The sequence below is a fragment of the Phascolarctos cinereus genome, unplaced genomic scaffold (genome assembly GCF_003287225.1).
Source record: "Phascolarctos cinereus isolate Bilbo 61053 unplaced genomic scaffold, phaCin_HiC Scaffold_9;HRSCAF=440, whole genome shotgun sequence".
NCBI classification, from domain to species: domain Eukaryota; kingdom Metazoa; phylum Chordata; class Mammalia; order Diprotodontia; family Phascolarctidae; genus Phascolarctos; species Phascolarctos cinereus.
In genome coordinates this window covers 176,805,184-176,830,713 of record NW_027556402.1, presented here as the reverse complement: position 1 = coordinate 176,830,713, position 25,530 = coordinate 176,805,184, and the positions used below count along the sequence as shown (strand labels likewise).

The 25,530-nt window shown below is 35.5% G+C and overlaps 1 protein-coding gene across 2 annotated transcripts in view; it reads left to right on the top strand.

The window, feature by feature from the left end:
- The window catches only part of SLIT2 (slit guidance ligand 2), a 395,951-nt gene that overhangs the window by 324,369 nt on the left and 46,052 nt on the right, over positions 1-25,530 (top strand). For both annotated transcript variants that reach the window (XM_020992637.2, XM_020992619.2), the window contains 2 exons: positions 18-115; positions 1,390-1,529. In XM_020992637.2, coding sequence (XP_020848296.1) covers positions 18-115; positions 1,390-1,529 — 238 coding nt within the window. The remainder of the gene's footprint in view (positions 1-17; positions 116-1,389; positions 1,530-25,530) is intronic.

Genomic DNA, 25,530 nt, shown 5'->3' with positions numbered 1-25,530 from the left:
GATTGTGTGATTTTCAGGGCCAGGATTGTGATGTTCCAATCCACTCCTGCATCAGTAACCCCTGCAAACATGGTGGAACTTGTCACTTGAAAGAAGGAGAAAAGGATGGATTCTGGTAAGCTGATATCATGTGTAAACAACCTTCTGAACTTGAAACATTGGAAAAAGAAAAACTAATCAAAAATTGCTTTTACTTTCACATCCCAGATATTAACAGGGAGAGAACCTTGAGAATATGTTGATAAGGATACTGTCATTCTGTCCCCTCTTCATGGCATGAAATGTTAAGAAGCTGCAGCGTCCTCAGAAATCTCAGTGTGCTTTTTAAAATGAGAATTACAAAATAACAACACATTATGATTAGTCAAGGCAGATCAGGGGATGGCATAGTATTGGTTCCATTATGCTAATTAATAGCTGGCTAGCCCCCTGCTGAAAGTCTCATATTCAGCTGTTGTTTTGTGTATTGCTTTAACAGACAGCATGTAAATGATAAGATGTAAATCCCAGTGAAACAGAAAATTAATGATTCATTTCTAAGCTACTATGCCAGTAGATAAACATGCTGTGAGCATTTTTAATCTGGAGTTATTTAATCATACAGTACAATTAGTCCAGATGTACTTCATGAATTATGAAATACAGTTCTTTATTAAAGGACTCTAATAATTTCACATAAGAATGCTAATCTACTGCTCAAGCTTGTTAGAAATGCCACTCTTAAAAGATACGTTCTTCATTCCTGCAATTCATTAAGAAATTATCCCTATATTTTCCATCTAGACTGTTGCCAAAGATTATTTGGCTACTTAATCAGGATGAAACTGTAAACATTTTATACCACATCAAAGTTGTATTTTAATTAGGACTTGAAGGTTCATAGACACAGTTTGTCAGCCCACAAAAACCAAACTTTTTCTATCTCTCCCCCACCCCCAGGAAAAGGGCATCAAAGAGAGGATAATAGGTTTCTTCTTAAAATCCAAACCAGCTGTTCATCAGTCATGAGCAACCTTACAACAGAATCACAAATTATGTCACAGGAGCCCAATTAGATATTTGAAAACATCTGGGACATTAGAATACACTTTGCTTGTGTTTCTGACTTGCAAATATACCCACACTTTTGACTTTCAAGGACATAGAACCATTTGCCATCATAAAAACAAGCATGATTTTTCCTTTTCCAAAGAGGCTTTTTAGTTTCTGGTTTTCAGGGCATTATTTTAAATTGGTACTTGCAACATGTCATTTAAAGTCACTTAAAACTCAATTTCTACACATTGAAAGGCTCTGTAATTGGTGAATCTGTAATTTTCAGTACATGAACTCTGAGTGTTCAGAAATATAGGGGGAAATGTTTGTTGTTTCCTCCTTTCTGGTTTGCAGGTGTACTTGTGCCGATGGATTTGAAGGAGAAAATTGTGAAGTGAATGTTGATGACTGTGAAGACAATGACTGTGAAAATAATTCCACCTGTGTCGACGGAATTAACAACTACACATGCCTTTGCCCACCTGAGTACACAGGTAGGATTTCCTTACACTCACTAATAGTACTGCGGGAACAATTCAGGGTGCCTTTTTAAAGCCTCAATAAGACTAGACAGGGTATGTCAAGTAAAATGTACTGTGGGAGTTGAGAAGGAAAGGTGAGTTATTTTCAGAAATCTGAGATAATTCAAATAAAGAAATGGTTTATGGCTGGTCTGGGGCCAAGAACAAGATCAGGCAAGCTGAGTAATAAAGGGTCCATGAGCATAGAGATGTGCCTGTATGAGCTATACAGAGCTTTGATTCTCAAATGAATGGTGTTAGCAGACAAAGAAGTACCCCAGTGCCAACCAGGCCATATGTATACGTAAAACAAAACATAGTGACTCAACCAAAAACTATGAGAACAGATAATGGCTCAATCAAAAATTAAAATCAAAACATAGTGACACTGAAAGAGCTTACACATGTAAGCTCTTCACTACCATAGCAGTTTCATAATGGCCCCAATAAGATGGCAGAAATGCCACCAAAATAGAACAGGAAGTATCAATTTTCCTAGGACTCTCCATACTGTTCAACCTCTTTCTCTTATAAATTTTTATTGATCATGTGCATACTTTTGTCCTGGAACAAAGCTAGTTTGCCATAAAGAAAACATCAAGTTTACAACGTGTTAGCCTTAACCATTTCCATTGACTTATAGATTACTTGCTTGATAATTAACATGAACAGTCATCTCCTTTCCCCAAAACGAGCATTATATTTTAATAAACTTATTCCTTAATAACTAATTCAATATGTAGAGACGTTGATATTTATAAGCAAAGGTTGCATATAATTTTTCAAAGAAAAAAAATTTTGAAAAATAAGTTACATTGGGCTTTATTATATATTATATACATGAGTCCCCAATTACCTGGGAACTTTTCAAGAATATTTACTTGAACAACAATTAATACATGATTAAATATTTCGTTTAGCAAAATGACAACCTCAGGAAAGCAAGGTTCACGTCTCTTCAATTGTACAAATTGGAAGCATGTTAATATGTGTCTTGTGCCTAGGGCTGACTTAGTAATCTTGAGTGAGTGAGTGTGTGTGTGTGTGTGTGTGTGTGTGTGTCTTTCTGATGAGTACCTGAATAAGTAGAAGTAATAACCTGGCACACTTTGATTTTCAAGTTATTTAACCTTTTTTCCATTTGTGTGATAATTTACATAAGATATTACATGAGGAGTTGGATTGTACTCTCTTTTTAAACCTAACTTTTTTTTTGTCTTTAGCATAGTCATTTCTTGTTGGCTTTTCATCTCTAATTCCTTTCTTTTGAGACTTCTTCCTATGTTGTACACCTATATTCTCCAAGCTGTCTTCCTGACACACTCCTATCAGCTCCTCCTACCATCTGTCGTACTCAGAGCTGCCTTAAGGATTCTTTATGACACAGTGGGAACTGTTTACCAATTCCTCTAGTTTCTGCTAGGAAACATTATCAGTCACCTGGCTTTTACTGACAGCAACTGTTTCCAACCTGTTTTTTGAATATACCCAACACTGCCAAAACACTTTTTAAACAAACAACAGCATAGGTTTCTCCAAAAACATAAGGGAAACAAAATGTGGAAGCCTGTCCATTTGTCGTTCAAATTTGTCATTGCCTATTTCAGATGACCACATGGGTTCAGCACATATGTATAAGAACTCTTAAAGTTATTCTAAAATCAGTTTCAATTAGTATTAGCACACTTTGGATAATATTTAACAGATTACAAATATCAGATTTTTTTCAAAGAAATTAAAAAAAATTAAACAAAATGATGACTCTTCAGAAGTACTCGCAATACAAAGACTGAATTTTTTTTTTTACCCTTTTGACTTTGGACGGAGTCTGTCTTACTCTTTCCCAGGTAGTTAACAACCACAGAACAAACAAGCTTCTGATTATGAGTTGCAAAATGTTTGGAAGGTTTCTGAATATGAGTTGAAACATCTATGGTGTTCTTGTCCATATGTGAAATGAGCTCATTTACAAAATATCAAACAGCCATCTGCAAAGACTGAAATCAGTGGCACATAGATGCACATTTAATTATAGGAAAGTATAAATTGGGCCCGAGGGTTTCCATATCCTGCTTCATCCAAGCCTGCAGTTAGGGAGGATTTTTTTTAATGTGGCTGTATTGTTTTAAATTTAACTTTAGAATGCTGATTAACGAGCATGAGACCTGGGAACAGAAACACTGTTTTGTTCAGGGAATAAAATAATGTTGCCTTTGTTTAAAAATCACTCAAGTCACAAATTGCTTTTTCTTTGAAAGTTTTGTATTTTTTTCCAATGTACCTCAAAGCCTTACAGTGAGAGATAAGTGAACTCCATTAAGGAGGAGCAAATAAAACAGCATTATAAAATAAATCCTTGCAAATTCATATTGCAAAAGCACTTACTTAAGTATTTTAAGAGTCCAGGTGAAGATCTTCATGTAATTAGTAAGACAAAATTCTTAAATAACAGAGAATGAAAAACAAACTGACAGGGAAACCATTAGGCACGTAAAGGAAAACTAGGGGGGCATATTCATTGACATATTCATAACAAAATGAAATACTAGTAAGGAAAATTTTAATTAATCATTAGGCTTTAATTATTTCCCAAAATTCATGTGACTAAAACAACACAGTGTATAGTAATGGATTTGTTATAAAGTGTTTTTCTTTCACTTCCCACGAAGTGACAGAATGAGTCATAAAAAGATAGATAGATAGATAGATAGATAGATAGATAGATAGATAGATAGATGGATGGATGTAGATTAGATAATTTTACATATGTGTGTAATCTTTTTTCACTTCCCCCATCAAAGCTGCTCTTCCTTATCTATCTATCTATCTATCTATCTATCTATCTATCTATCTATCTATCTATCTATCTATCCAGTCCAAGCCATTATCTGTTCTCATAGTCACGTAGGGTATTGAAAAGAAGGTTCTCTACAACTTAGAGTTAAAATCCCTATCCTGAAGAAGGACAGAATCAGTTGCCGTGAAGAATATGATCTTGAAATTGTCAAAATGATACTTAAATCAGGCACTTTGAGATTCAGTTCTACCTTGATAAGATTGTTGGAATCAGTCTCAAATTAATTACCAACAATCAAGACATCCCTTGGAAGTAAATCTTTGAGGCCATTCCTTAGACAAGATGAGCTAGAAACAAGGGGGAAAAAATGAAATTTGGGGCATGCAACTCCTTCCTCTGCCCCGTGATGTTTTGAAAATTGACGCCTTTTCCTAACAGCTGGTATTAACTTAGGTGTTGAATTGAAAAACTGTGGTTTTCCATATTTTCTAACAGTCAGAATACTGTATCTACAGTGTCAAGATTATGTTTCTTAATTAACACCAGAATCTCAGTGCCATGTACAAGGATGCCACAAACATCATGTGGTCCAACATTGCCATAGAACTTAGCAATAAAAAGATGTAAGAATAGATGCAAATCAGAAATCACAAAACACTGAAACAAAATTTATAGCTATATTGTATCAAGTATGGGTTACTTTTAATTTTTATTGCATTCACTTTTTAAAAGAAAATCGTAGTGCTTAAATATTTGCCATTAACTGTACATCTTCCAAATCAATCAGTCATTTCTTTTGCATGATACCATCAGCTATTCAGTCTTGGCCATCCTGAGTTAATGGTGATCTCTTTCATTGACAGGGATAGCCCATACTTCTTTTACTTTGTTTCTGTGTGTTTGTGGCGGGGGTTGTTTGTTTGTTTGTTTGTTTTTTGCCCTGCTATAGGTTTTTTAAAAAATCAAACTTGCTTCACTTTGCTGTCAACCTGGCATCTCTGCTGCTATAGTTGTGCATTGGCTTAATGTGCTGTGCTGTTGTATTAGAATGTAAAAAGTCTTTTGTCTCTTCTGTCTTTGTTGCTGCCAGCTGCTAATCTGAATGAGGTGGAAAAAGGTTAGTTGTGTTTTCAGCCTATTTTTCCTTTTCGTGTCTTGCTTTCCTTTCCCTTTAAAGATGCATGGATTCTATTGTTTGAGCATCGTAAAAGAAATAATGTGAAACCCCAAAATCAAGATGTCAGATCAGACATTTACATCCTTGATGTGTTGTGGGGATATATATGTTCCTGTACGTATGTATATTTATAGTGAGAGATACCTTTCTACATTTAAAATTATTGGAAAATACCAACAAGAATCATGTGCTCCAAAATGCAAACATCCTGAAATTATAACACAGTTATGCGAATAGGGGTAGGGAAAACCCCATTACTTTAAAATGTCTAATAATTCTGTTATAAATTTGGTAAACAGAGGCAGCATGGTGTAATGAATAGAGAGCTGGCTTGAAAGCTAAGAAGACCTGGGTTCGGGTCACAGTTCTGATGCATACTGGCCATGTGACTGTGGGCAAATCACTTAGCCTCTTACTGGTCTTTACAACCCTTAAGTTGAGGCAGTGACTACCTGAATTGGTAGAAGTTTACTAACATGAGAATTCCCTACAGCAATGAAATCACAGATCTATTTCAGGTCCTTACAGACTGGGGGACAAGTTTCATAGATATAGCATTGGCTGGCATATTCCATAAGATAAATGCTGCAAAGCTCACCATATAGGCTTATGGTGATATAAAATAGTTTACTACCTGGTATTAAATGATAGACTCCCCTCCAAAAAAAATTAGTATAGAAAGTCATTGCAATAATAAGCATAACTAAAAAGGAAAGAAGTGGGAGGTATTTATGTAAAAAAAACTGCAGGTAGAGCTGAGAATTTAAACTTACAATATAGATCTTAATGCATGCTGTTCTGTAATTGCTAAATGATTAGACCTTCATTTTCACACTAGTTCACAAGCTGTTTTTAGGTTTGACTGCTGCTCAGTCATTTTTTCAGTCTTGTCTGACTCTTTGTGACCCCATTTCGGGTTTTCTACGCAAAGATCCTGGACTGACTTGCTGTTTACTTCTCTAGCTCATTTTGTAGATGAGGAAACTGAGGCAAACAGGGTTAAACGACTTGCCCAGGGTCACACAGCTAGTGTGTCTGAGGCCAGATTCGAACTTAGGAAGGTGAGTCTTCCTGACTTGAGGCCCAGCACTCTACCCACGGTGCCACCTAGTTGCCTTGTTTTTAAGGCTATATCCACAGTCAGGCTGAAATAAGAAGAATTAAGTCTTGAGGGAAAAAAAGAGCTAAAATTCCATGTAGACTTCAGTACATACTTATCAAGGGAAACAAATAATCTTAGACATATAAAGTAGGGTTGTGGAATGAATAAAGAAATACTGCATTTAGCAGCTTCCTACTTTTATTTGTGTATTATTTGTGTAATGCAAAATTAAGGTTGCTCTGTATTGTTTTGGTTATGGTTTAGCAACCAACTTGTGTCACTTATTTGAATGCATCTATACAAATGTATATTTGGGTTCTTTTAGGAGTCAACAGAGCAACATGTCTAATTCTTAGTAAGTTCATGCAACAGTTATATCTTGTTTGGGCAAATATTCATCCTTTTAGCACCTACAAAAGCTATTAATACCTTTTTTTTGTCTTACATGATGAGAGCCAATGTGGTGTAGTAGGGAGAGCAATGCACTTGAGATCAGATAAGGCCTGGGTTCAAATGCTATCTGCATTTATTAATTATTTATTTATGAATTGTATGACTTTTTAAGCCTCCATTTTTTCCACCTATAAATCTGAGAAAATCATGATACTTACTTCATAGGGTTTTCTGAATAGTTATTTGCACCTTAATGAATCTATGATTTTCATCTACGTGAATATGCTTCCACCTACCCAAACCTTCTTGTCATGTGTGATTTTTTTCCACATCTTACAAATTCTCAACAGAAAATCTGTAATACTTCCTCTCGTCCTTTCAGTATTTTAACATTGCAGCTGTTCATCTGTTATATCTCCCTCTCCCTACTTGACCAGCCACCAGCTTTGTAGGTCCCATCACTGAAGACGTCTTCATTGTCACATCACATAACCATTGAGGGCCACATGTTACTGTTTGTGTGCTGCCATTTGCCTTTCCAATGTCCTTTGGGTAACCCGCTATTTTGATCCTTCTGAGCTCTTTGTGTTTTGTAATTTACAGTCATTTCACATACGTATGACGCTATAAATATTAGAAAAATGGGCTTCAATCATGGGGAAGAACTTAGGCTCTTTGAAAGTGCTGTGGAGTTCCCTAAATGAATCCATACCTTTCTTCCTCCTCCTCCTCCTTCTGAAAACACAGAGTAAGGCTTTGCTATTTTAAATCATTTAAATAGTTGTCTTCATCCCTTTGGAAGATCTTGTTGCTTTCCAAAAGTTACCTTACTAACTGAATTTTTACCTTAAAGAACCAACCCTTTCTTTTCTTCAGAATAATTTTAAAATTAACTTAAACTTCAGAAAAAAAAAACAAGAAAGATTTTTAAAGAGGTAAAGAATTTTTGTTTCTTTACCATATACAAAATGGTTCTATAGTGGTGTCACAGTTCTACTTTGCAAAAGGAGTCCTGTGATCAGAGGACATTAGATTAGGGTATCTTAGAGGAAAGTACTCTTTATTTGCTGCTCCATGTAACAAATTATGGATCCCTTAACAAACTGTAAGGATCCTGAGTAATTTTGAGTGTTCAGCTTTCATAGACAAGGCAACAACAACAATGATAACAGCTTATATTTGCATGGCACTTTAATATTTAAAAAATACATCTTCCCATTTGATTCTCACTACAATGCCGTGAAGCAAGCAGTACTAGTAATATTATGGCCATTTTGCAAAAGTGGAAGTTGACTCAAAAAGGTTAAGGAGTTGCCTAAGACCACATGGCTAGTAAGTGGCAAAACTCAAATATTGGAACCATAGGTCCAATGTTCTTTACATTATACCATGCTGCCTTCCCAATAAATGTGAATAAAGTGTGAATCATATTTCTTCTCCTTCAACCTTACACAATCTACACGACCATACAAATAATGCATAAAACCCAAATACCAATCATAGTATATTCTCAGGGGAAAATGGAAATTAAAACTTAGTATATTAATTTATGGGAAAGACTTTCCCCCATCTTTCACTCTTTTTTCTCCCTTTATCTTAGACCTTGGTAATTCAAGTTTTATTTCATTTTATTTAGAGAGGCAGTTTGGCATAGCGGATTAAGTACTTTGTGTTAAGGAGGCTTGGAGTTCAACCTAAGGCTCTGACACTTTTCAGCTGTGTGATGAGGGGCAAGTCACTTAACCTCTTTAGGCTGTTTCTAAGACCATGAGATCTGACTCTTTGGGGAACTTCCACATTCTTGCATTTTTGACATACTGACAGAACATTCAAATAATGTCTAAAAAGTCCATCCCCTTTGCTGCTTTCAGTGGCCAATGAAATTGTGATGGAATTGGAGAAAAAGCAGCACAATGTCATTTTAGGATGAAAGAACTATTTTGAAAATATTTTCAAAGGCAGTAAACTGGATTCTAAATATTGAGTTAATCATGTGTATTGCCAACTCAGTGGTATGGCGGATAGAGCACTGGGCTTGGAGTTAGGAAGACTCATCATCCTGAGTTCAAATCTGGCCTCAGACACGTACTAGCTGTGTGACCCTGGACAAGTCATTTAACCCTGTTTCTCAGTTTTCTCATCTATAAAATGAGCTGGAGAAGGAAATGGCAAACCACTTCAGTATCCCTGCCAAGAAAACCCCAAATAGGGTCACAAAGAATTGGACACAACTGAAAAACAACTAAACAACAACAACAGCAATTTCAATATAATTGATTTCTTTCATAATCCTATGTATCTTACTCTACACATTTTAAAACATTATTCTGAGAAGGGATCCATAAGCTTTACCAGACTACCACAAGAGTCCATGAAACACAAAAAAAGTTAACAATTCCCGAAATAAAGGGTTTCTACACCAAAGCAGTAGGAATAAGCCATATGTCACTGAAGAATTATTAAACAGACTTTAATTTTGTCCAGAAAACAAAAGCTAGGCTATCTTAAAGGTAAATTTTATATATAACTTGTAATTGGTGTTTGTTCCTTACAGTTTTGTAATAAATTAGTTACTTCAGATCTATGACCAAACAATCATAGATATAGAGGTGGAAGGAATATCACAGTCTATGTCACCAGAGGGGATAAAACACACAGCCCACAGGCTGTGGCTTGGTCTGAACCAGATTAAAATTAAATTGGAAAATATCTAACAAAACAAATAAAAATACAGTAAAACAGATCATTTTAATCTATGGTTTTCTAAATCAATATGATTCTTATATATGGTTTAGTGGCCCCTGTTTCTGTTTGAGTTCGGCACTATTGATCTACCCAGTCCTTTCATCTCACGAATGACCTGAGGTGTGGAGAGGTTAAGTCACTTGTCCCCAGGCCCCCAGGTAGTAAGTGAGTAGTAAGCCAACATTCTAACTCAGAGTCTCTGACTTCACATCCAGCATGCTTTCATTCTGCCAAAATGCCTGTCTATTTTCTTCTGTGGGCAAGTCACTGAGTCTCTAATTGCCTTTCATTTCCTTACCTGCAAAATGAGCAGGTTAGCCTAGATAACCTTTAGGGTCTTTTCCAGCTATAAATTTCTTTTGCTGTGATACTTCATTAGTGTGTGTCCTTCTACAAATCCTTCACTTATTGGAAGATAGTATCAGGAATTATTGTGACTCAAAGAAATCATGACTGGTTGTCACACTTCTGATGATCAGTCTTTCTTGTCTTAATTAGACTGGTTGTCTGACAATAGACTGTATAGTTCACTGCTGAGCCAGTGACCCACATTTTTCCAGTTTGGTAAGAAGCACGAGAACTTGCCCTCCAACAACATAGACTTTTAGGACCTAGGATCTCTTTCATGCTAAAATGAGATAGCAGAGTAGAACTATCATGGAGGCATAAATAAAATACGTCATCAAAGAAAAATATTGAGTGATAAAGAAGATGGGCTAGGGGGACAGGATGGTATGGTAGAATGAGAATTATCCATAGAGTCAAACAACTTAGGTTGAAATATGACTGCGGGCAAGTCATTTAACCTCTGTGGGTCTCAGTTTCATCTTTTGTAAAATTGAAGTTTTGGACTAGATGGCTTCTGAGTTCTCTGCCAACTATAAAATCTCTTATCCTGTGTGGAAAGAGTAAGGGATAAACCCTTATGCTCCACTGTTATTTTTAAATGTAAAGACAAAAGAAGGCAAGTCCCCTGAATGTTAGATAGATCCATTAAGATGAACTTACAAGAGGACATGGGCAGGATAGACAATCATAAGTGGGTTGCAATGTACATCTTTAGATGGGAAACCCACAGAAATCACGGATTCATTTAAATATTTTTAAAAGAAAACAATAAATAGCAATAGCAATATTTGACAATATAATTTTATTCCCATATAATTATAACTTTTTAGAATAATCTTGATCAGTCCTTTTTTTTTCTGTGTTCTTGATAGTCTGAATGATGAGTGAATTTACTTCACTGAATATTATGGGACATAAGTGTCATGAGCTAGAATATAGTATTATTTTATGGATGTTTATGGTTCTTTTATCCCATGTACTCTCAGGGAACAAGATTTATACACTATTAAAATTAAAAGGAAATTGAGCATCATCTTATTTAATCCACAGAAGACCACCACCAAAAATTCACTTGTAATGGAGTACATCAAAGGGTTGTGCTTAAGTTAGGTTTAAGGGGTTTTAATGATAATGAGTTTTGTCCTGCTGGAAAATAAACTATTTCTGGGGAATTTATTACTTATATCTTGAAGGTGAATTAATTATTTCAGAGTAATAGGATGCATTTCAGACTGCTAGGCACAAATTAAAGCAATATCCATTTAGTAAACTGATGTAGGCTGTGTGGCATAATAAAAATGGCACTGAACTTGAAATCTAGAGACTCTTTAAATCATAGTTCTATCACTATTTAGTTATGTGACCATAAATGTGTCACTCACCTTTTAAAATGTCAGTTTCCTCATCTGTAAAATGGGGACAAAAGCCCATATATTACCTACTTCAGAGAGTTCATGTGAAAAAATGAAAGCTCATTGTAAAGTTATAAAATATTGCGAAAATGTGAGTTATTATTAAATGACATAAAATCCCATTCTGCAAAAAAAGGAACACATCAAACCCAATAAATAACTTACTCATAGGTCAGAGTGACTTCATTAACAATTACTAATAATTTGCTACTTATAGTGAATTTCCAGAGTCTTATGTTGGGGCCTACCTATGTTTATAAATTTTAATGACTTTTAATTTAATCTTGAACAGATCAGCAAGAGATATGAATAATCTAAGCCAACAGAAATTAGGAAAATGTTGTTTTGGGGATTCCTAGATTCCCTTTATCTAAAAATTTCTTAAACCTCAATTCAACAAACATTTTAACCACCTACTGTGTACAAAGAGTTGTTCTAGGATCTAAGATAAAAACGACAAAAGGATTTTTTTAACCTTCAAGGAGACTGTATTTTCCTAGCAGGATACAACATAAGACAAGTCAGTAAATAAGCAGGAGATAGGAAGATACAAGTCAGTAAGTACACAGTTGATGCAAAGTAAATGCAAAATAATTTCGGAAAGAAAAAAGCACTAAAAACTGGGGGGATAAGGAATGGCCTCATGTAATATGTCAATGTTTTCCCTACCCAGTCCTCTAAGCACGTACTTCCTCAATTTCTGAGCTCACCCTGCGCCTTCGATATATGAGGAAATATGTGGAAATATAATTTGAGATGTGATAGCATTCTACTCTCCCACTGTCATATAACAACAATTACTCATTCTGTTCCTCAAGACATGCTTTTCAGGCATAGATCTCACCTGTGGGCCTTTCCTATTTCAATTACTTCCCTAAACTTGTCTCTTGCCCCTTTGTGGATGAGATTTTTTTTTTAATTTTGTCATCTGGTAGCTTAGATTGATTTGCTTTACTGTCATCAAAGGCAGTTATTAAGTAGTCCCTTATATGAAGTAGTGGAACAAGGATTGGCCGTGACTAGTAAGCAAATAAATTTTATTTGCTGTGCCCAAATTTGGGGCAGCTAACTGGCACAGTGGATAAAGCGCTGGCCCTGCTGAAGCCAGGAGGACCTGAGTTCAAATCTGGCCTCAGACCAAACACTTGACACTTACTAGCTGTGTGACCCTAGGCAAGTCACTTAACCCCAATTGCCTAAAAAAACAAACAAAAAGACCATCTAGTCTAAATTGCTACTTACTTTTTTTTTTATGCCAATATATACAGTAGGGCAATAGCATATTCTAATTAGTTTTGTTATGTTGTTTTTTTATGGATGTAAGTGGTAGCTAAGGATAAAAACATTGGAAGAACAATATGCTTGAGTCTCCAAAATCTATATTGTACCCTGGGGATTCTGGAAACCAAACAAACTTTCATGCCTCTCTTGAAATTGTATTTTAAAATGTCATATATAATAAAGTTCAGTGAGAGCATTCTGGTTCACGCTGTCACATTAAGCAACCTCCCTTTAGTTATCAATATGAATTTTTCTTTCTGGTTGAAAAATAACTAAGCTATGCCTCAGGCAATTTTTGAATAGGAAAAATAGTATCAGTGGACCCAGTAATTTGTTAGAGCTGGAAGAAGCTCCGGAGACTTGCTCTTGCAACCTTTTTCTTTGACAGATGAGAGGGGGGATTGAGAGACTTGCCCAGTGTCAAGCAGCAATGTCACAAGAAGGATAATCTGGCAGTTGTAGCTAACCAAAGAACATTGTGTTTTATTGTTTCCCTTGGATATGGCTCCATTTCCTCTCGGGTCCCAGAGTACCCCTAAAACTAGTGTGTGGGAAGGGGGCTGTTTGTTTTGTTTTGTCTTGTGCTGCTTTACTGATGCATGCTTTAAGTGTATAGGGAGAAAGCATCTTCTGGCATAAGAAGAGATTTAAGAAACATAGTACTCTATTCAACACTGCCCCTCACTGGAAACTCAACCTCCCAGAGGATTTATCTTTTATAGAAAAGAATGCCTTAAACATAAAAAGATACCTTTGGAAAAATACCTTAAACTCATCCATGTTCTCCTGTCCCATTTGGTTTAAATGTATTGTAAATATAATGAAAGGGGAAAATTCTTAAATCAGTGAGCTCATGACAATCTTCTTTTCCACTAAAGATGCTCTAGGAAAAGAATATGTCTACACATGTTGTTGAAGTTACTTTGGGAGGGGAAATAAATTAATAAATGCCCATGACTGATTTTAAAATGTTACTTTCTAAGTAAAACTAATTAGGATTTTCTAATAGGTAGAATGATGAAATTATTTTGTCCTGTATAATGTTATTTAAATTTTGCTATAATAATGAGTGATCATGATAGTAATTTTAATTCATATAGTTTCTTAGGGGAATATAGACCTCCTGAAGTTATATAGTCATAGAATCATAGATTTAAAGACAGAAGGGACCACAGAGACCAACTGATCCAACCCCACATTTTACAGGTGAGGAAAGAGAAACTTTAGGGAGCCTTCCCACTGTATCTTGCTCTCAGCCTCCAAATGAAAACTTATATTTTCCTTGAAGAACAGACCCAGAAAAATCCAATTCCAAAAAATTCTTATTTTTTAGGAAAGTTGACAACATCTAAGTTGAAGAATGGCATCAGAGGAATGTTCCCTGGGAGGACTGGTGAGAACAAAGAAGGATCTTTAGGGCCAAAAGACCCAAGGAACCAGGGAAGTAGCTCAAAATCCAGGGAACTTAAGAACCAGGGGACCCAGGTAGAAGCCCAGGAATGGGTAAAAAAAAGGGGGGGGGCACCTAACTGCTAGAAGTGTGGTGCGATGGGTCAGGATTATCCTCCAAAAAGTCAGTTATTACTGTTGGGGCCCAATGAAGTGAGTTAAGCTGGCATTATCTTGAAGGAGATGAGGCATAAGCAAAAATATTTGTCAGACAAGCTTTCAGCTCTGTTGAACAAGAGTGAAGGAAGCAGTGAGGTAGAGAGTTATTTCTTTGATTTGTTTTTTTCTCAACATGAATCAGTAATGGAAGCAAAATTAAATCCTGTTCAAATTCTGTGCTACTTACTAAGTATTATAGAGTGTAGAGTTCAAAAAGGAACTTAGAAAAAAATATAATCTCACAGTGTCTCCTTCCCCACCCACCATTTAGCAGATAAGGAAATTGAGGCTAGAAGAGGTAAAGTAGGTTGCCCATGGTAATATAGATAGTTAATAACACAACAAACCCAATCTAATGAATTTTTATGTGATTGAAGAAACCTTTCCAAAGTTAGTTTGGAGAGAGAAGAGAATCACAAGTTTAAAATTAGGAAAGAAGAAGAGAAAATAATGAAAGTGACAGTACTTGGTAACTATATTTTAAAAGTTATTTTATCTCTCCTAGACTTCTAATAACTGTTATGTGTCACATGACAATATTGAAATCTGATTTAAAATCATGGAATTTTAGAGCTGGGAGAGATGATATAGCTCAACTACATCATTTTTTTACATTTTAGAGCTGCCCAAAATCACACAGCCATTTACTCCAAAATATCCAGAAGGAAAATCTGAGATATCTAGTTTTCTAATCTAATGTTACTTCCTCTTCACCATGCTGCCTTTCCGTTTATTTGCTGAAAAATTCTAAAATATATCAAGAAAGGCAATTGTAGAATAATTCTAAAAATAATAGTAAAAGTATTTCAAAAGTGATAATGCTTTAAAATTGTTAGCAAAGATTCATTTAGATGACTGTTCAAATATATTTATTTCAGCTAGAACCTAATAATGATCTTTTTCTAACTGGTTCATTTTGGGAAGCACTTAATGCATTTTTGAGGCACCTAATAAATATTAGTTGAATTGAAATGAATGGTGATATTACTCTAATGCAATGTGAACAGAAGGATCATACCTTAATCCACATTTGCATTTTCCCCATCAGACTAAGTAGATTTCTCTTTAAAATTCAATAATATATTTTAACAAGGTTTTATGAAAAGTTTATTAAATGTTATATATCAATGTCTTCCAGTTGACTTTTTTTAAGTTCACATATCATTTTGTTGACTTCCTGAACATCTTTTTTTTTTTTGCTTTTCTAAAACTCACGTGGCTATTGTTTATTCATATTAATCCTTATATCACTATTTAATCATAATTTCCAACATGATTGCTTTCCTTTTCTTATCTGTAATGAATCTATGTTAAATTCTGCTGGCATCTTGATAGTGTCCTTAAAATATCCTTAAATAATAAATGATGCATTAAATAAATCTATCTTTCATCCCTCAAATCTGTGTACCGAAGATGACCAGATAGTGAAATCTACTTCTTGTTGGCCTGCCATAAATTGTTATTAATCATGTAATCAGGCACGTTCTTTTGAGAGCCTTAAGAATCACAAATGTCTATAAATTAATGATCATTTTCTTTATAGTAGCTAATTGGTTAGCTTTATTCTACCCTCCCACTCACCCCCCCCAAAAAAAAAGTCCCACCTCGATAGAATATAAGTGCCTTAAAGGCAGGGACTGTTCTTCATTTTGTCTTTGGGTCTCCCTAGTGCCTACCAAGGTTCCTGGTACATAGTAGGCATTTAATAAATTCTTCACAAATAAATGGCATAGTATTCACTAAATACATACATAAACCTAGCATATGATTTTGCTATTTCACCTAAGTTTAAATTCAAAATAATGAAAATGTCATTACTGGGTAAAATGTCTTTCCTCCTATACTGATATTCAGAAAGTTTTGCATCAATGATCTTTTAAAGCACAGAGCAAATAATTTATCAGCAGAAAGGCTTTACTTTAATATATACCTTCAGCCCTCATATTCAAATAATTACAGATTTTCATAATTCATTTTGAAAAGGAGACTGAAACCAATGGAAATAAAAGGTTTGTCTTTTCCTGCTTTCTCCAAGAATTAATTATTTTTAAATTTTTTTAATTGGGCTTTTTTAATTTAGTATTTTATTTTTCCCCAATTGCACGTAAGAAATAATTTTTAACTTTCATTTTTATAACTTTGGATTTTAAATTTTCTCCCTTCCTCTCTCCCCACTCCTGTCATTGAGAAGGCTATTCAATATAGGTTATACATGCAAAACATATTACCATATTAGTCATGTTGTGAAAGAAAACATAGATCCCAATCAGAAGCAAACACTTCTGAGAAGTGACAGGGTCAAAAGAGAGAATAGAATAAATGAGGGGTAGAATAGGATGAAGGGAAATATACTTAGTTTTTCACAATATGACTACTATAGAAGTGTTTTGCATGACTGCACATCTATAACCTGTATCGAGTTGCTTGCCATTTCAGTGATGGTGGGTAGGGAGGGAAGAAGGGAGAAAATTTGTAATGCAAAGTTTTAAAAACACATGTTAAAAAATTGTTTATAAAATTAAAAAGGAAAAAAAACAAATCTTATATTTACAGTTAAGAAAAAGAAAACATAGATCCCCCCCAAAAAAAAATCAAGAAAAATAAAGTTAAAAAAAGTATTTTTCAATTTGTATTCAGACAATATCAGTTCTTTCTCTGGAGATGGATAGAATTTTTTATCATAAGTCCTTCAGAGCTGTCTTGGGTCATTGTATTGCTGAGAATAGCTGTCATTCACAGCTGATCATCTTACAATATTACTATTACTTTGGACACAGTTCATTTCACTTTGCATCAGCTCATGTAAGTCTTTTAAGGTTTTTCTGGAAGCATTCTCAAACATTAGTTATTTTAAAGAATTCCATTTAATTCAGTAGGCATTTATTAAGCCATTGCTGTGTACCAGGCATTCAGGTATTTTTTGGGGGTCCAAAGACAAAAAAAAAAAGGACACAAACATTCCCTGTCTTCAAGGAACTTCCATTTCACTGCAATGTCACCTTGGATTACTACTGTGGTGCTGGCAAGGCAAGACCTGCAGCTTGTTGGCCCGGTTGTTCCAGTCACAGTTCTACTTACCCTGATATTTAATTGTGATTTACTACATTATTTTTCACTTTATTTTTTAATTTAACTTTTTTTAATTAACAAGCATTTATTCCCCCCCCACCATTCCTCTTGCCCTTTGAATTGAACAAAAAAAAAAAAGGAAAATATGTTTAGTCAACCACAGCAAATTCCCACATTGGTGATATCTAAAAATGTATGCTTTATTGAGTATTTTGGATTCATCACCTCTCTGTTGGCAAGTGGGTAGCAGGATTCATTGTTGGCCCTCTTCAAATGGCTTGGCATTGCATTTATTTGAGTTATAAAATCTTTCAAAATTGTTTTATCTTTATAATGGACGAATTGTTCCTTTTGTTTTTTCCCTCTTTTATTTCATAGTTCTGATTTATTTCAAAAATATAGGGGCACACGAGCAGAGATTTAGAATTCGAAGGAAACTTAGAGGTAATATACTCCATCTTCATTTTAGAGATGAATAAATAGACTCAGAGAGTTTAAGTGACCCCATAGTCACATGGGTAGCAAGTAGCAGAGCAAGGATCTGAATTTGGGTCCTCCATCTCCAAGTCCAGCAAACTAGCATCACCTTGTTTCCGGTTAAGATGGCACCTGTGTAGTTTTGGACAGCTGAAAGGGATTGCTGCAAGGATACTTTAATTTGTAGTTTCCCATTAATAAATTATAGCTAACATTTATATAGAGTTATGATTTTGCAAAGTTCCTTGCATATAGTGCCTCATAACAGATATTTGAGAATCAAAGAAATCATAGAATGTTTGAGTTCAAATGTTAAGCCTCAAACCCATCAGTGGGTGAAGACATCCCTCTGCAAAATGGGTGAATAAGAATAATTTGTTCCAAAAGCCATGAAGGCAGTTGAAACCGGCAGGCACTGTGGAGCTCTTAGAGTTTGGTCAGATATCAAAGACACCAAGGCATCCCAGGCCATCCCCAGTTGTCTTGACTTTTGTCTTGTCACTGGATTTTAATGACTCTTGAAGACAGAGTGCAACTCTGCCTCACTTATATATAATTGATGCATAAATCAAGACATCATCCTGTGATGTCATTGGTCCTCTTCAAAATGAAGGACAAACAACAAGAATGTTAGAGCTAGGATGGACACCAGACAGCATCTCAACCCCTTCAGTTTTCAAATGAATAAGCCAAGACCCATGGAGGACAGATGTACTATTTTCTTTGGACCATTAGCTCTTCAATGTTGTTGTTCAGTCATTTTAGTCGAATCTGACTTTTTGATTTTATACATCATTCATTAACTCATAATGGAGTTGCCCTGGATGTAGAAGGGCAAGGGAGTGACAGGAATGGAGGTCTTCCTGAAACCTCATTCTTTCTTTTGACCCACAGAGGGATTTATGAATAATCAAGGAGTAAAATCCACAATATTCAGTCTTCCACACAGTGACCCTAATTTAATCTTTGCTTTGATGAGTCTATGTCTAAGATCATAGTGTCAGCCTTTATCTTGGAATACAGCCTTCAACAGCTCTCATCTTGAGGGTGACTCTTAACCGAGGTTACTATTAAAGTTATAGGGGGTGGATTACAAAGGAGCAAATTGTGTGATTTGCTTTCAGTATTCTTTTTTGACTGGGCCTCAACATGAATAATCAATGGTTTGAAAGAGATTAATTTCCATAGTCAAAAATTCGGTTCCCTACTGACTAAAGAACTACCTTACTAATTCAGTTGATATAAGTAAAGGGGCTACCTCGGTGTTAGGTGTTAAGAGGTCTTGGGGTAAGGGAGGGGAGTGGAACAAAATAGAAGACAGTCTTTGCCTTCACTCTGCAGGTGCTTTTAGAAAGGTGAGAAGAAGAATCTTTACAACACCACTGAGGTACAGTCACAGGCCAGTGCTTGAAAACATTTCAGATGCAAGTGCTCTTTGAAGAATTTTTCTTTGATATTAGTCTCTGCACTTCTCAATGTTGCTCTACATTAGTCTTAAACTGAATTGCTGTAGGCAGGAATCTTGTGAGCTCTCAGACGTTCAAGTGTGAGTGCTTAAGAAACTAGGAAAGAAAACATAGTGTATTATGGGAGGTGGAATCGTGCTGAAAAATAATCTGATTTGGGTCTAATCCAAAGGTTTAATATCCTAAGAGATATAAAATTGGAAATTTGAGCAATTGTAACTCAAATTCATATATCATCAACTTACTAATTATATTAAAAAATACTATTATGAACTTGTCTGTAAACAGTAACAAAGCTCATTAAATTAACATTCTCAATGATTTAAATGTTTTAAGTGATTCACCTTTAACATGCAGATAACCATAATGTTAAGTCACTCTTATTCTGTATGGCATTAAATTGTTTGTCCATGTGCTACAGTATTTTCCTTTTGTATAACCATCTGTGTATATTTCAAGTTTTCCCACATTTGTTTATATTTCTAATCTTTGTCATTCTTAGTTGCATTGTAGTATTTATTTATATTAATGTATATAGTAATTTGGCCATTTTGTATTTGTTAGAGATAGGGATTCTTTGTTTTTCTTTTTTCCCACTTACAAATAATGCTTCTATATATTTGAATAGCCTGTTTTTAATAAGCTTCCTTAGATATTTTCCCAACAGTAGGATGACTGTTTTTTTGACTCATGTGGTACTTCCAATTTGGTTCCCAGAAAGATCCTACCTATTTACAATTCTACCAACAATATAGAAGTATATTAGTTTCTACCAAGCACAATATAAATTTTAATATAAATTAATATATATTTTAATATATATAATTTTAATTTTTACTTGTTTTTATAAATGTGTTAGGTATGAAGTAGTCTGACTTTTTTCAAGAGAATAAATGGTATGTATATATTATATATACACATATGTATAAGCATATATACACATATGTGTATGTTTATATACATATATATTTATGAAATTCACAAATGACATTAATGTGGTTGTGGTTGCTTGGAAAATGAAATATAGCAGACTGAAAGTTATGAGTTGATTTGACCTAGGTATAACCAGAATTTTTTAAAAATCTGTATCTGCCCTCTGTAAGTTTACTCTTCCCTTTTCCTCTCAAAAAAAAAAAAAGATAAAATTCCTATCAGCAAAGACAGGCAAATCAGAAGTCAAGGAGATAAAATGCCATGCTAAAAGTGAAGGCAATCCAATGTAGCAAACATTTATTAAGCAGCAATTCAGGAAGTAGAGCAGTCATGGTCAGCCAATGAGATATAATGTTCTCCATGTCATTATTTGTTAAGTTGGGCAATTCATTGGGTAGGACATAGAAGCCAGTAGTGTTGGGGGGTGGAATTAAGTTCCTAATGTATCAACAAAAGAATGCTGGGAGCCAAAAGCTATAGTTATGTTTGTTTTTCTTTTCTTTTCTTTCTTTTTTCTTTCTTTCTTTCTTTCTTTCTTTCTTTCTTTCTTTCTTTCTTTCTTTCTTTCTTTCTTTTTTTTTTTGGTCTAGATGCCAAACTCCAGAGAACATTGCTGTACTGTAGATTACCTTTTTTTTTAAAATATAGGGCTCACAACTTTTATACATATACATGTATATGTGTGTGTGTGTGTGTGTGTGTGTGTGTGTGTGTGTGTGTGTGTATCCCAAAGAATTCACTTGGGACTTTACCTTTCAAATGGAAAGATCTATTTGAAGGATAATTGATAAAGTACCATAATGACAGAATAAACAGTGGTAGTATTAGCTATCACCTACAAATTATCATCTATCACATCAGAGAAAAGCATCTCTGAGTGTTATGCTTCTGTTTAGTCCCTCTTTGTAAATTCAAATTAAGATCACTTTGATTTCCATAATTAAATTTAGCTAAAGTTTACTGAGGCCCTATAATATACATAGCACAGCCCCTATGATATACATAGCACAGCCCTTTGAGTTATACAAAAATGAATGACATTTTCCCCCTGAAGGATCTTACATCTGGTAAGATAGATAAAACAAGGAAACAAATAACTATAGTTAAAAAATAAGATGTAAAAAAATACTCCTTAGCAGAGGTAAAAACAAAGTTTGTGGGATTCAGAAAAGAGAGGTAACAAGAAAAAAAAACTTGGGAACATTCATTTAGAGAAATCAGGGAAGGCTTCATGAAGGATGTGGAATTTGAAAAAGGGTTGAATGCTAGAGGATTTAAGAGACAGAAGCTAGGCCATTGCCAGCAGAGGGAAGGAGAGTTTAGAGCAAGACCAGGCAGTGGTGGTACAGTTTGATTTCAATGTGGAGTATTTGTATGGAAGCCAGGAATATGAAAGATGAAAGGCTAGAAAGACGAATCACAGCTATCTTATGGTGAGTCTTGAAGGCCAGATGGAAGGTATTAGATTTTATCCACTGAGTAGTCATTGAATGATTTTCAGTGGACTATTAGTACTATTCAGTCAATCTAAAAAGCCACTAACTCTGTGTGACCTTGGGCAAGACATTTCACCCGTTTGGCTCGATTTCCTCATCTATAAAATGAGGGGGTTGAATCTGAACTCTAAAGTCCCTTTCAGCTGTGCATGTGTGAGAGAGAGAAAGAGAGAGAGAGAGAGAGACAGAGACAGAGAGAGACAGAGACAGAGACAGAGACAGAGACAGAGACAGAGACAGAGAGAGACTCCGGCCAGGACCCCTGGTGCCTAAAGTTTTTGGAAGTAGCTGGTGGGACAGCTGATAGTGCTCTGGGCTTGAAATCAGGAAGAACTGAGTTCAAATCCTGTGTCTGGCACTTATTAGCCATGTGACCCTTGAGCAAATCACTTAACCCCTCTTAGTCTCAGTTTGCTCATCTCTAAAGTACAAAGGTTGGCCTCAGCAGCCTTTAAGGATTCTTACAGTTCTAAGTCTATGATCTCATGGAAGGTCAATCTAGAAGCCAAAAGGTCAGGGACTGTGCGTCCCAGTAAACCCTAAGGATGATGTCTCATTAAAATGAGAAATTATGATATGATTACCAGTGTTAGGGAAGTTAAAAAGGAGAAGCTGGTTTAGGGGGAAAATAATGCTCCACCTAAGTGTTATTTCCTATAGGAAGTCTTTATCAATCTCCAAAGTTACTTGTGCCCTCTCTTCCCTACCCTCACGCCCCAGAAAGTTTCTTTGTATATATTTTGTAACAGGAAGCTAGGTGGCGCCATAGTAAATAGAGCACCAAACCTGGAGTCAGGAGTTCAACTCTATCCTCAGACATTTACTAGCTGTGTGACCCTGGGCAAGTCACTTCATATTGTTTGTCTCAGTTTCCTCAGCTGTAAAATGAGTTAGAGAAGGAAATGAGAAATCATTCCAGTATCTTTGCCAAGAAAATCCCAAATGAGGTCACAAAGTCAGATGTGACTGAAATGGCTAAACAAAAACAGCAAAAAAAAAAAATTTTAAAAATATATATATGATACTTCTTAAATTTTTATGTGCATTGTGTTTTCCACCTAAAAAAATAAACTTCGTGGGAACAAGGACTGTCTCATTTTTTTAACATGTATCTCAGCACCTAGCACAATGCCAGGCATATAATAAATATTTCGTATAAGTCTGTTGAATTGAGGAGCACTTAATCCCAAAAATTCTTTTTAGGAACAACAAAGTTAGAAAATTTAGTGCCAAGAAATGTGCTAAAGGTAGAACCCCTCCATCAAGTCACAGGTTTTCACCAACATTTCTGACAGGGGCCAAAGAACTAATTAAGATACTTTAGACCAGTTTTTTTTTTTCACAAGGTTAGCTTTTTTCCTCAGCTGTTAGACGATACACATGTGTATATATGCATATATACACATGCTCACATGACTATATACATATATGTGTGTGTGTACACATATAACTACGTGAATGTCCATATGTGCATTTGCATAAGCTATTAATATAATCTATAATTAATATTCAATATCTAATGTAACATATATTTATAATTAATGTATTATGAGCCTAGTAGACTACCAGAGGTTTTTTTGCTAAGTCAGTGCCCAGCATTCTCTATTTTCCCCTTGAAGTCAGTGTGTTTTCTCTCTGGTTTCTTGCCTCAGCCTTCTTGCCCTTCATTTTATTTTATAGAAATAGGAAAAGAAACTCAGCACACCACACGGCTGCTATTTCTTGCCTGTACTATAAAATCTACTTCATAAGATCACAGACTTAAGACTAGTAGAGACCTGAAGAGTTCATATAGCTCCATCCTCAATCATAGATTTTCCTGCCTATTTCACTCTCAAGAAGAGGAATGAAGCATCTCTTATAGCCCTTTGAGTACCTTAGCTGCATGTAGCCTGATATTCACACACAATGATGCTTCTCTTAGTAAGAAAAATTACTTCCCACCAGCCTGCAGCTTCTATAAATTTCCTTAGAAAGAAAATGCTTTAACAAAACAGATCTTAAGAATGGATTTCTAAGGTATCCTTTCAGAATGTTTTTTTTTCTAAAACAACTTAAAATGGATAGAAGGAAGAATTGGTCAATGAGACCCCAGGCCTTATGAATGGACAGCATGCTCAGAATAAAACAATCCCTCCAGTGAACTTTGAGGCAAGTCTAGGTTTTCTGTGACTGTTTCTGATCCCCTTACCAGGTGGTTCCAAAAGGTTCTTTCTGTTGGCTTCCAAGCCATAACTGAGCATGCATTCAGAAAATCCACAAGCTTGGTTTCCAGATCCTGGACTCCTTGTTCCCTCCTGTCCTGTTGAAGCTCACTAGATTACAGCTTCATCTATTCTGTTTCTACTACTCTTTCACTTAAGTCAAGAAAGAATAGATACAGCAGAGGTAGAAGTAAAATGGGCAATGCTTGATGGCTTTATCTGAATGTGGATGAGATGAATAGGCCACTGGTGTTTTCGTCACTGGAAGCTTGCAGTAGTTATTTCTTCCTCAGTGGAACACAGCTAGGCAGGAAAGAGGACAAAGTTGGGCCTTTTATATGCATGCTCAATTCTAGCTCAGAAACCAGTCCAAAAGCTTTTCCTCTCCATGTGACAAGTGGACAGGAAACATTCCCAGAAGACCTGTGCATGCTCTGAAGTCAGTCCATTGTGAGAGATTGCACCAGGCTAAGTTGCTGTTGCTGTTTCTCCTTCGTTCTCAAATATGACCATGACATCAGGAAGGTAATGCCATGACATGCAAGTGAATTGGATTTAAGTGAGGCAGGGCTGTGCAAAGGCACCAGCCTCTCTTTCTCCTCCAGAGTCATCTGGGTCCAGTGGCCAGATATGGATCAGAACTGGAGATGGCCCAGGATCCAGTGGGGGGGGAGACCCTGGCCTTTTCAAGCTAAGGTCTAAGAACATAGTCCCATTTAAAGTGATTCTCAATGGAAAACCTGCTGCTGTCTTAATTGGAACTTGTTTTTTAAATAGCCCACAATAAAGATCCCTTTGCTGAATGCTGGTTTTTGAGATAAGGCCAAGGTTATTCTAGAAAGAACAACTATGTTAAATCTGGCTTTCACTCTACATTGGTGTATTTCAAGAAAGATGATATTGTCTGAAATATATCCAAAGTCATGTATTAATTATGTATGCTCTTTTTTATTGCTAAAGAAGTTTCCAAAAGTAACTAAGTTCAATTCAAAAGGTATTTATAAAGTATCTCCAGAAGAGAAAGTAAGACTGGTGACTTTGCACAGCCCTCCGTCACTTAAATCCAATTCATTTTCAAGTCATGGCATCACCTTCTTAATGTCATGGTCCTCTTCAAGAATGAAGGACAAACAACAATAACAACAACATGAAATATCTACTTTCTACAAAGCAGTGTTCCAAAGACTGGGGGAGGAGGACACATAAATCAACAAGACGTGTTCCCTTAATTGAACAGGGAAGGAATAAGACACAATTAGCCATTATTAAATAAGGAAGGTAAAAGCATAAACAATATGCAAAATGGGGTCATGGAAGATTTATGGAAAAGATGCCAGTTGAGTCAAATCATGAAGAATTGATTAGGGGAGAGGGGGAGAACATCCGAAGTGGTATATTAAAAAAAGGTACAGAGGCCAGAAACCATGGTATTAATATAGAAGTGGTGGCTAGTCCAATTTCACTGT